The following is a 13,473-nucleotide window of genomic DNA, read 5'->3' as shown; positions in this document are numbered from 1 at the left end:
TTTCAACACCCTTATGTACTTCTGCAGTCCAAATCTATAACTAACTAGCTAGCTGATCTCAAAACTCTAACTAGCTTACAGATGTGAATAGGATTTCTTTTTCTGGCATCTTGGCAGACCCTTTATCCAGAGCGAATTACATTAATACAGCACAGCAACTTAAGGGTTAAGGGCCTTGGTCAGGGGCCCAGGAGTGACAACTTGATGGTACTCGGATTCAAACTCAACCTTCTGAACAGTAGTCAAATGCCTGAACCACTGAGCTTCCACTTCCTGTGAGATTTAAAAAGTCTCCATTTGCATCTGCACATTCTGAGTGATTTATTTAACATCGAACAAACCTGACAAAATTTCCAAAACAATCAAAATTGTGTGTTTATCATTAATATCAGCATATAGGTCCAAAAGCGAAAAGGTTTCCAGCTGAATGTTATACGTTTATTTCGATTTTATCACCAAGTAAACAAAGATCGTTCACTAGTGATGCATGCTATCAACTGGTCACTTACCGGCCCTCCAGCACACACCAGCCACAGTATGGATCCCTCTGATTTACACACGATTGGCAGTTTGTCTTCTGTTCACATGCCTGCACTGGAACTTTAGTGATCTGAACGAATAATAGAAACACAATGTATAAAAGAACAAGTGAGTGCTGATCTTTTTCAAATGTACACTATATGTCTAATCATAGGCAGTGGATTATTTAGCAACCTTCTTCAGAGTGGTTATGTACAGATGGTCCATGCTGGAATCAAAGAACATGGATTTGTTAGCTGGACCATCAGCACTGTCTCCTGGAAATTTGCCATAAACGTCAACGTGACCGGTCAGATGAATCTGCATAGTCAAGATTCAGAGGGCAAATATGGTAAATAATACAGAACACTGGGCTAAATCACATTAGAATTAGAATTCACATTAGCATGTAAGCTTTATAGTCATTTGTCTGATTTGCTAAATACATCACCTTAAGCACTTCTCCCATGTTGGTGCCCACAAAAGCCACAGTGTTGTTGTTCACCACAGACACTGCCACAGATGTCAGCAAGCTTTTCCTGGTGTACACAGGGCTAGCGCTTAAAGCGTAATCAGCTGTAGTGGCTAAAGATGATGGCAAGAACTCGGCTCCACAGGCGAACGTGTTAAATATATTCGTATGCTGAAAACACACACACGCACAGACACAATTCTAATTTATGTCTTGAAACGTCCATTTTATTTCTTACTGCAAATTTCCCCCTACTCAATCATTTTCCACTCTCACCATGCCTCTGCTGAGACTGACAAAGCCAGCCAATGCATCACAAAGAAAGCTCTACCTTCTACCTTATTCTATACACATTAGCTCACAGATGCCAACAACTGGTTGATCCTGGCCACTGATGGATGTGGCACCATCCAGTGAGGAGCTTAAATCCCAATGTTTTTTTCTCTTGAGCTAATCAGGAGCCTAGTATTGTTCCATGTCATACATTATAACTACTGTATACACGTTATATATTAGAATTCTATACTTTTATATGCTATCATTTTGTAAAACAGGCAGCAAAACCCATTGAAGCCCTAAAGAATAAGGACAAAAAACAAGGATCCATGCAGTTCATTCTAGCACGTGGTTGAACCATATTTTGGCACATGCAGGTCAGAAGTACATTCCTGTGCTTCTCTCCTCACTGGGATTTAGATCTGGATGATGTACATGATGTACATGATGTTATACATGTACACGATGTATATGTGGATTTTTCATTTGTTATTCAGACAAAGGTAAGAAATTGTATGAAAAACGTTCATTTCATTCAGTTATTTTCTCTAAGGGAGTCTGTAACAAATATTAATAAAGGCTTTGGCATTTCCCACCTGCAAAAAGAGTAACTAACACATTACAAATAATGTAACAAAGAGAAAATAAAAGTATATAGTCTACATTTTAAGTTCATTTCACTCATCAAAGTTTGACCTTTATATATATACAAAAAGAAAACATGATGAACAAACAGGACAAACACATTTACTCACATCTCTCTTGGGCTTGCAAACCTCTTCTGTTTTGGATGTGTAAGGAGAGAAGACTGCCTTTGGCTTGTCGTTGACGTATTCTTCTTTATAGCATGATTCTAAGGCTTCTTTGAGTCTGCGGTTGATGCTGCTAAGAGGATACATGCAGAGGGCTGAGTCCAGTCCATCGGCTTTGCTGAACAAGGCAAACAGCACCTTATCGTCTTCTGGTAAATTGCCGTTGGAGCTGAGGTTCTGGGCAAGAATTTGCCCTGGCGAGGTCAGGTAGGCTGCTTGTACCTTGTTGTAGACATTGTCTGTGCCAATGCTGCAGTTAAGCTGAAGCTCTAGGTAGGAGTAGTAATTCTGGTCGTTATCGCATAGGCGAGCCACATAGCTGAGCTTGCGGTTATCGTTGAGGTCTGCTATGCGTGAGAACAGAAAGTAGACATGGCCTTTGTGCTTGAAAGAGTAGCGGAAGTTGTGCTGGTAGCGCTGTGTGTATGGGCCCGCTTGCACCGTGGAGGTCTCCACAATGTTCTCGAATATGTCCATGTCACCGTTTGTTTGCAACAGACGCGTGCTCACCAGCTTCACACTGTCTAAGCTGCCGTAGCCCTGACCCACCAGGAAAACACTCAGATTTTTTGTGTCCTTGGTAAAAGTCGAGATCACGCCCACCACTGAGACTGACCTGTCTGGCGTGACCACGTACGTCTTCTCTCCCTTGGTGTCACTGTAATACACCTGCTGCTCAATGTTACTCAGATTGAGCAGGGAGCAGATTCCCCGAAAGATACTGCCACACACCACCAGCGTGCCATTAGCCGGGTTGACCAGCAGAAGCTTGTTGATATTGTGGGTTTCCACAGCATCGACGCACTGGGCAGTGATGGGAGGAGTGCAGGATGGGTTGTCTTTCTTGGGGCCGGTCTGAGCTATACTCTCTTTCTTTAGATTAGAGTCCAGCTGGTAGATAGCGTCAACGGCACCCAGGTAGATTCGGCCTGTGCGAGGGTCCTGGACCACTGTGTTGATGGTGGTGAGAGAGGAAAACTGGGCACGAGGCTGATCGCAGTGAACGTGTGCAACACAGAGCAGCATCAGGAGCACCGCCACACACCACCACGCCATTTCTAAAAGAGAATAAAATTGCATGAGACGCAGAGAGATAACATGGAGAATATGGGACATAAATCTTTTCAACACAGAGAGCCAATAGTAGCAGATGTCAGGTTATGTACACTTACGTTCATGTTATAATCTGCTGACAATGTAATGTGCAGTTTAAATTAAACTGTCTTAAACTGCACAGGTTATTCTACCCATAGTCCTAATATGTTCTGCACACACAATAAACACAGGCTTGTCTTTGTTCAATAAATGATCGTTCACTAAATTCAATGGCTGCAGCCATTTTTTCTGAAATGTGAATGGATACGATAAATCCCTCTATTGTGCAGGACATTACTGTGCACACTGTAGTACTGTAAGGTAGAGCTTCCCAGAGAACAACAATTAACTGGAGCTGACTGTAAGGAAACCATTGAACACCTCAGGCATGTTTTGATTAGCTTTAGTCAAATATTTAGCATTCAGTGACACACGCTAATAGAAATCCTCATCTGAAGTGGTTTCTTTAAAGAAGGTGCGTCAGATGGTACAAAGTCCACTAGGTGAGATTAGAGGATTTATTTTCCCCCCTCACCCAATGAGCAAAGGGCAGTGACACACTGCTGATGTATGTGGTCACTGTAACACTTGTGGGTGTAACCCAGTACCGAACAGTACTACATTACACTACCAGTACTTCATAATGAATCACTCACACACACACACACACACACACACTCAAACACACGAACACACTCTAAAAACACCATCTCACACACTCAAACACACACACACAATCACACACACACACTTGATCTCTCTCTCACACACACACACATACTCGACCACACACACACACCTACACTCAACCACACACACACACACCTACACTCAACCACACACACTCAACCACACACACACACACTCAACCACACACACACACACACACACTCAACCACACACACACACACACACTCAACCACACACACACACACACACTCAACCGCACACACACACACACTCAACCGCACACACACACACACTCAACCGCACACACACACACACTCAACCGCACACACACACACTCAACCGCACACACACACACACTCAACCGCACACACACACACACTCAACCGCACACACACACACACACTCAACCGCACACACACACACACTCAACCGCACACACACACACACTCAACCGCACACACACACTCAACCGCACACACACACACACACTCAACCGCACACACACACACACACACACTCAACCGCACACACACACACACACACACACACACTCAACCACACACACAGACACACACACTCAACCACACACACACACTCAACCACACACACTCAACCACACACACACTCAACCACACACACACTCAACCACACACACATACACACTCGATCACACACACATTCACACTCGATCACACACACATTCACACTCGATCACACACACATTCACACTCGATCACACACACACACACACACATTCACACTCGATCACACACACATTCCCAAACCTTCTATTGATTATGGCGACAGGATCAACATATTTCCTTACTGAAGATTGCAAAAGATTCCACACAAACACTCTCAAACACACAAACACACTTTAAAAACACGATCACACACACACACACACACTCACCCTCTCTCTCTCTCTCTCTCTCTCTCTCTCTCTCACACACACACACACATACACACACACACACACCTTCTGTTGATTATGGTGACAGGATCAACATATTGCCTTACTGAAGATTGTAAAAGCAGGATCTGCCCCCTGCTAGGAGGAATTCTGGGAGTTGGTGTGAGGCTGATTGCTGTGCTAGAAGTGTTGATTACTTTCTGCCTTGTCGTTTGTTCTGGATTTATAATATTCACCGATGAGGTTCAGTCCTCCTGCTTCTACATGCACGTATTAGAGAAGAATGGATGACTTCAGGTCATTGCATCCCCAACTATATATGTAAACTTTTGGTCTTGTCTTGTTTTAATACGAATTTGCTGCAGGTCTGATTACACGGAAGTGAAATGAAACACGGTGTAGGTGAAAGATTCTCACAAAGATGGCTTGAAGCAGCACCATTGACACTCTTGGCCGTTTCTTGTGTGAATGTACGTGCATGGTTGTGTTGCCTGATACGGCCTTTTAGGAAGAATGTGGTGAAAAGGAAGCTGTGTGTGAGACTGGGACAGTGTGTGTACAGATGAACAGCGTATAGAGATGGATTTTTGTGTAAGCGAAGTATCACTGATGTGGTGCAGTTTCTGCACTTTGCAGTGGTTTTGGTATGCCAAAGCCAGGACAGCGGTGTGTGTGTCTGTCTTTTCCCATCATTCAAATTGTGGTAGGTCAACATTTATTGTTCGTATCAACACAAACAAACACAAAATCCCTCTCACTCACACAGTCTGCCTGTCTTTTTCTGAGCAACAAACAGAGAAAAAACTGTACTTACTGGTAGAGGGTAGAGGCTCTACTGCCTCTGTCCTATGTGTGTGTATACACATTCCAGCTGGTTGCAGTCATGGGGTGGATGAGGACAAAGGTTACAGTAATTAGTCTTTTCAAACACAGGAAGTGCTGATGAACTGACAAACAAAAACATCTTAAATCCAGAAGCTGTAATAAATTCTGTATTAGCTTGTGCATGTCCATGTGTCTGAAAACGCAGCTCATATTCCTGTCCTCACTGGGATTAATACATTGTGAGGTTGTACTAAAAGGGCGTGAGAGATGTTTAACACCCAGCAGCACTGAGCTGCATCAATACACAAAACATCCAACTATTCAAAGTAACTAAAACAAAGCTGACGCAATGGGTTTGTAACTCATCCTCTATCCTCTAAGTGTTTTGAACAGTTTGAGATCATTCCACCTATAATGACTCACATTTGTTTCAAAAGCTGTGTGTTCTGTGTTTTCCTCATTAAGCACAAGGCCAGTTCATTAAGAGGGGAATATAATGCCTGCGAGCCAACCAATCAGCTTAGTTCTCTCTCTCTCTCTCTCTTTCTCTCTCCCCCCCCTCTCTCTCTCCTATCAGTAAGGTATTTTCTGCACTGTGTACAGTATTATGCAGCTTAATACTGATATGCTAAATACTAATCTTAACCATAACGTGTCCATAAACTAACCACATGTTCACTCACCCTCTCACACACACTTCATGCGTAAATTTGCACTTTTAGAACAAAATCTGTTTTTTTTCTGAACAGACAAATGTCACCACAATCTCCTGCTTTATCAGTATAGACACATTTGGTTCTCAGAAAGGACAAACACACACACACAGCTATCAAGTGGGATGTGGGGAACAGCAGGCGTGCTTATTGAATTTGACCCGTTATTGTGCTGAGCTCATAATTTGCCCACTTCACACAGGGCTGGAATACAGAGAACTTCTCCAAATTCATTAACTGGAACCAAAGAAACACACACACACACACACACACACACACACACACACACACACACACACACACACACAGGGTTGGAGAGATCTGAGAAAGACGGGGAAAGCAACAGAGAGAGAGAAACAGACACACACACTCTGCTTTTCGGTCACTGCTGTGTCTGAGAGCTCATTCCCGCCTATCCTCTAGTTCAGTGTAGAACAGACTGTACAACACTGATCCCTAACGAGCCAGGTTACAGTTAGCAATGTTTAAACAGAGGGAAAATAATCTTGTGTTCCCTGAATATCCAGGTTTTAGCAGGTCAGGGCAACATGTGAGCGGTTAATACTTCCTGTCAGGACAGGTTCATAAATACAAAGAAAATCCAATCAAACAAAGGCAATTTTTTTCTGCCACCATTCCAGTTAAAAACAAAAAACAAAACAGTAAAAGTTAAATCAGGAATGTCTAGTTTCAAGTACGACAAAACGGGAGAAGTGTAAACGGCACTGGAACTCTTGTTCAAGAGACTGAAGGTCAGATAACAAGCATGTTAGGCTTTTATTAGACTTTCAGCCGGTTACAATCTGCCTAGTTATTTGTGATTTGCTGTAAAGTGAACTGCTTTTTATTAAAGCTCACTCAGTCAAGAACGTTTATGAGAATCTGTGAGAATTACTCCTAGGACCTTGTTATTGGAAATAAGCCTGGGATATAAATAAAGATTTCACTAAAGCTCTAACAGTCCTGGACTTACAGAAGACAATAAATAAGAAGAAAAATAAATAAATAAAGAAGCCACACGCATACACACTACGTTAAAGAGCTCGCTGATTACAGAGCACAGAGCACAGGATCTCTAACCTTTAGAAAAAGAACAAGAAAGAAGATCATTCTGAATGTCAGATTCCTCTCACGTAAGTTATACAAATCACTTTACATTCATCCTTCATCCTTTTTGATGTACAAATATAAATGAAGGACTGTGGGTTATCAGTTCTGTTTTGCCTGCATCAATGAACTGAATTTCTTTTCTTAATTCCTCTCTGCTGAGCCTTTCACTTCCTGATTGCGGTCTGGCATGATGATATGAACAGCTTACCACACACAAAATAAAACATGCCATGGCACTTTTGACACAGATCGCTTTTCCTTTACTGTCACAGAAACAGAAATAGTGATGATTAGTCAATATTCGGATGCTGTTTTTAAGAAATACTGAACTTTACTGTGTCAAACTGAATTCTGCCTCCATGCAAAAAATTATTAATTAATTAATTAATTAATTAATTTAAAAAAAAATCCATTTGTATAGAAACATTTCGAGTTCCAAACAAACAAATAAATACTGCATGGTATAGATTCAGATCTCTGGTATGTTTTCACAGATATCCAACCCTATTTTTATTTTATTTATTGCTGGTATAAACAGACAGACAGTGAGTATCAGATCTGTGGCGTTTTTAACTAAAACAGGCAATAATACACATCAGAACGTGTGATTATGAAGTAACGCACATCATTTTGCATCATTTTGCAGTCAAAGCCTTCTCAAAAGTAATATTTTTAATTTTAGGACCAGTGTCACCAGCTCAGGTCAACATGGGCATGGATGTGAGACTTATAAGAGTTCAGAACTACAGAAAGGCTCTGTTCAAGTCTTTTTATTCAGTGTTCTTGGATATTCTTTATATCCAGCACTCGGGCAGCACAATCATAAAGTAAAAGAAAGAGTTGAGAGAGAGAGAGAGAGAGAGAGAGAGAGACAGACAGACAGAGACAGAGAGAGAGAGAGAGAGAGAGAGAGAGAGAGAGACACAGACAGACAGACAGACAGAGAGAGAGAGGAAATGAATAATAAAGAAAGAGAGCCAGGCACGGCTCGGCACAGTGCTAACAAGGCGTCCTTTGTGCACGTGTGGTGAAGTGATTGTGCAGTGTAGCGAGGGTGAACACCACCACAACTACTCCAGCCCACTACTACAGCCCTCTTCTCTTTCTACAGTATTCAGTGAGCAGCGGTCTGCTGTGTAGTAAAGTGTAGTGTATCAGTGTAGTGCTGCAGTATTTCAGTTTGCATGAAGCAGAAGCCTTAACTGAAAAACGAATGAATGGGACAAGACATTTTTTAATTTGCAGGGTTGAAGGAGCCCTCCGTATAAACCTGAGATTGACCGACCACCAGGAGAGGCAAACATCTAGACCATAGTTTTCCTTTATTCATAGCTGCAGGCAAGATAGATTAACATCCAAAAAAAAAAAATTCTCTTTTGGATTTTTCTTTTTTTTTTTTTTTACAAAATAACATTTTCATTCAGTATACATGTATAAACCTAAAGCTCTTAACCCCAATGCTGTCAGTTTAAGCATGATGGCCAGTAGGAAGCAATCAGGAAGACACAGTACATTACATAAAGTCACTGATAAATGCGATATGAAGAAGCACAAAGCAGTCAGAATTCTCCTGCTGCTACACGTCATCACCGCTTCGTTAAACGTCTGTAATAAACAAAGATGCTAAGTCAGACTGCAGAGATTCTTCTGCTGCTGTCATCACATTCACATCAAAAGGTTCCCAGTGTTTGTTCTGAGATGCTTTTCTGGTCACCATGGTTACACCGAGAGGTTAGTTGAGTCTCTGTGGCATTCCCGTCACCTTAAACCAATCAGTTCATCAGCAGAAATGCTCTCAGTGGACCTCTTTTTTTTTTCTCTCTCACCGTTCTGCATAAACTCTAGACAAAATCTCAGAATCTCAGAGATCAGCAGTTTCTTAAAGACTCAAACTGAAAGTCAAAGGAAGTTCTTTAGAACTTATAAGAAAGAGCTGTATATTTCCACATATACACGGACGAGACACGTTCTCAACACGGTTTAACTCGCAGTGAGAATTCTGCAGCATTTCCACTTCAGCAGCTGAATAAAACAGAGCAGCTCCATTCTGCATTATTCACCAAGACCACGGACTACACAAGGTGAACGTGACCTTGCGGACACAACTGAGAGCACAGCGAATTTTACGGAAGAAAAAGGAAGAGGAACAACTTGCAGTGAGAACAAACACGAGGATTCGGAAAACAAATGGGTCCAGGAATGAAAAAAGGAGTGTGTCACTGCTTAAAACAAAAGCGACAGCTTACCGTTTCTTCTTGTATTAAACATTACACCTGGAATGAATTAGAACGATATGAAACACAAACACGACGGTCTAATTGCTATATTAGGTAGTAAGAATAATCTACTATGGCCGGCGTCCTGCATGACCTGTATAAATAAATAAAAAAAAAAGGGGCTAGAGGGAATAAATCCTCTTAATGTGGTACTGTTCACCCTCTCTCTTTCTCTGTGTGTGTGTGTGTGTGTGTGTATGCATCCGGATACATAGGTGAGTATTTCTTTACATAATTATGTGTGTAATATATATGCTTGTGCGCACATCCCTGAGTGTGTACTCCACTAAACCTGGATTACTGGAAGGAAGAGACACTATGATTTAAATCACATTTAAAACAGAATTAAAATCGAAAGCGACAGATATTCCACAACCACTATACAGACAGCATTGATGCTACAAGACTCGTTCTTTTACTTTTACTTGTTGTTTGTGGCCTAAACAGCACCGTCTGTAAATTAGTGGATTTTAACACCACAATTTTCAGATAGCTGCATTGTGTTCCTTTATACTGTTGACTGTTGAATAAATACACGATCCATTTCTTCCCTCTGCTCAGTTCAGACTGACTTGATTCTGTAGCATGTATAACTGATCACGTGATCTGTTAAGCTACCTCAAAGCAAACGTCTCTCCCTTTATGCTCCAATATGCTCATATAATGTTGAAGTGTGTGTGTGTGTGTTTGTGTGTGTGCACACGCACTGAGTACATATCACCAATCACCAAACCGTTTTCACCTCCGTCAGAATGATGGTAATTATCCACTCAGCTCCGTTGATTTTTTCAGACTTGGAGATTTTGGTGGTTTCCATGGCAACACTTACAAAGCCAAAACAGATATAAGGCCTCTATGACAGCTAGGTTTAGGTTGTAGTCAATTCAAACCGTCCATATTCGCTCTGTGTTTCAGTGTTTCACTCTGACAGACTGTACAAATTGAGCGTGGTTAACAGTGTGAGGGATTTTTTAAACTTAAACATTACTTTTGTTTGCCACACTGCAAAAAATGTTCATGTTAAAAATATGTATCTCCTGCTGAGATAAGAAGCCATGTTTGTGTTGTGAAATGGTTTGTGTGTGTGTGTGTGTGTTGCCTGACTTTTATCATGGTATTATCTTGTCTTATCGTACCTATTCCAGCACATAGTGTATTTGTTTTTTCCATCTTGTGGCAGAAAGACACAATGAGTCCTATGTGTCACAAACACACACACACACACACACACACACACACACACACACACACACACACACACACACACAATGAAGTGCTCGTTTCATCATCCTGAGAGGAGTTACAGCCTCTTGCTCTTTCCCCTCTGTGTCATTTGCCTTTTGGGTCTTATCTCTCAAATTCATTCCACAATTCCTTCCCCCTTCACAAACATCCCTGATAAATGTCCTGGCCATGAGACTGCATGTGCATCAAGCATGCACATTCAGAGTGTGAGGGCAGATCTGCACGTGTTTGTGTGTGAACAGAAACTCAGCAAAAAAAAAAAAAAAACACAATAAAGCAAATTAACAGAGTAAGTACTAAAGTTAAACTCGTAGTAATACTAAAACAAATACGAACTCTGCTACCAGTCTGATCTGCTCTGATGCCAATGTCCCAGTAATACATGTAATGTAAGTCTAGTATACGCTGCAGCGTTGACGAACAGTTTCTCTCAATATATTTCAGGAATAACAACAACAATCACAGCATAGCAGACTGAAACAAGAGGGGGAACATCAGCTTCTTAAATGTAAACCAATAAAACATAAAGCTTAAACCTAAAACAGCAGCAGCAGGAGTTACAAACATATTATAATGATGAGTGTTGCATCCTTAAAGTGCACGCAGAGGCACCTGTGTGCTTCATGGCTGCCATTTAAACCAGAGTCAAATAAACAGAAATAAATCAAATATCATTGCTAAGTTTCTTGTTTCAGTATCAGTATTGATCTCGATATCGACAAGAAGCAGAAAACACCAGACATCAAAAGGTATCAAAACATCCCTTTTAACAGATACTGTATGTTATATGAATACTCATCATTACTATTTTAATATTACCTTTGATGTGAACTAAGATTAAGTGCACTTCTGTTTTGGCCTGTTGTTTTTTTTTGTGTGTGTGTAATCATAATGAATACAATTTGTAAAGGATGCCGAATGTACTTATTTAAGAGTAATGTTCAATAGCGCCTGTTTTCTTGTGACTCTATCGACTCACTTTACACAGTTAAAGCTTTAATAAAATGAAAAGTGACATACTAAAAAATGGACATCTGAGCTTTTTTACGCCTAAGAACTGTAACCTTCGTTGATTCGCTTACTAACTATAAGAAAACGTGCATAGTTGTACCCGAATGCTCAGCACTTAAACCATACACTAAAAAGTGGCAAAGTAGCGTCAAGGTTTTGTTACAGAGTAGGAATAAGTCAGTTTCTGTGATTATCATAAACCACAGGAATGCACAGTCGCTGCGAATCCGTGTGTGTGCGTGCGCAGGTGTGTACGAGATTGCATTATAACGACAGTGACAATGGCGTGAGATTTCTGACAGACAGTTTTTCCAAAGAAAGACAAGAGCATACTGTATGAATAAGGACTAATCTGAATACGTTTCTTCAAAAACAAAGAAAGCAAGAGATTACACTCCCTCAGATGAGATTAGCCAAGATTTCCTCTCAGCACAGACTACTGTAGCCTTGGTTTATCTGCATTAGTTTAAGTTATTTCCTGTTTCCATCATGCTTTATTCATGTGGGAGATTTGCACTTGCTTAACATTCTATAGAAGTGGAAGTAAACACATGCTTAAAGAAGAGCTGTTCTGACTCATCAAACCTGCCTCTGTTCTTAGAAATGTAACAGTGAATAGAGTCACGCCTGAAATACTGTAATGATGTAGCACCTGTTAATTCATGGGAACTCTAGGGTGGCTAGACAGGTTCAGCTGATGGCTTAAGAACCTTCGAGCATGTGATGCATGTATGCTCATGAGTATCTGACCCACAACAGATCGACGGTACATCAGGAAACTCTAAAGCTCTTGATGACAACATAAAACACCACACCCATGTATGAACAGCCTAAAAGTCATTTAAACAAATAACACTATCAGTACTCAAGTACCAGCATTTCCACCGGTCCATTTCCTCCTGACCTTTTACACCCTCGTCAGAGAACAATAAGTTGACCGGTTTTCGGCTTGTTACAGTCAGCCATGTACGGCTGAGTCAACGCCGTCCAATTCCTGACATCGGCGTTTTTTTTATGTAAATCCAAACCAGAAATAGAAAACAGAACCAACCTGATGCAGTCCTCCCTAAAATAGTAGCTGTTGGTTTCAGTCTTGCTCAAGTCTGATAAACACAGTCAGCATTCTACATTGCCACCAGCAAATGAACAGCACATTCCCGGGGGGAGTTATTCACATTAGAATTATAAAGTGTGGCCTGAGCTCAGAGTTTGTTTTTAAATGATACTTACAAGATATTTATGTTAACAATCCAATTGCAGTAAAGCACAGAACAGAACCAATGCAGATTCCATAGCTCATAGTAATGTGCCTTTAAGAAAATAAGGTAAAAATGTGCATTTCGCTTTAAATGGTCTCACCAGAAGGGCTGAAGTAATAAACAAAAGACAAAAAAATCAGTTTGTTTATCAATCAACGAATAGGTGTTTACATTGGGTAAAAACAGCGACAGGAAAGGTAGAGTGTGCACTGTACTTAAGCACGTCTTTGGAAGATGTGTCATGTGAGTGAGTGTTA

At 41.0% G+C, this 13,473-nt stretch overlaps 1 protein-coding gene across 1 annotated transcript in view; it reads right to left on the bottom strand.

Annotated features, from left to right (window-relative positions):
* plxnb2a.1 (plexin b2a, tandem duplicate 1) overlaps positions 1-13,473 on the bottom strand; it is a 93,934-nt gene that overhangs the window by 22,262 nt on the left and 58,199 nt on the right. Inside the window, exons 3-6 of the mRNA XM_060889040.1 lie at positions 2,023-3,137; positions 971-1,162; positions 715-840; positions 510-610 (exon numbers count right to left, since the gene is read on the bottom strand). Of these exons, the coding sequence (XP_060745023.1) occupies positions 510-610; positions 715-840; positions 971-1,162; positions 2,023-3,135 (1,532 nt within the window). The 5' untranslated portion in view covers positions 3,136-3,137. The remainder of the gene's footprint in view (positions 1-509; positions 611-714; positions 841-970; positions 1,163-2,022; positions 3,138-13,473) is intronic.

The sequence above is a fragment of the Tachysurus vachellii genome, chromosome 16 (genome assembly GCF_030014155.1).
Source record: "Tachysurus vachellii isolate PV-2020 chromosome 16, HZAU_Pvac_v1, whole genome shotgun sequence".
Taxonomy (NCBI): domain Eukaryota; kingdom Metazoa; phylum Chordata; class Actinopteri; order Siluriformes; family Bagridae; genus Tachysurus; species Tachysurus vachellii.
The sequence above is the reverse complement of the archived record's forward strand: the minus strand, read 5'-3'. Positions and strand labels throughout refer to the sequence as shown.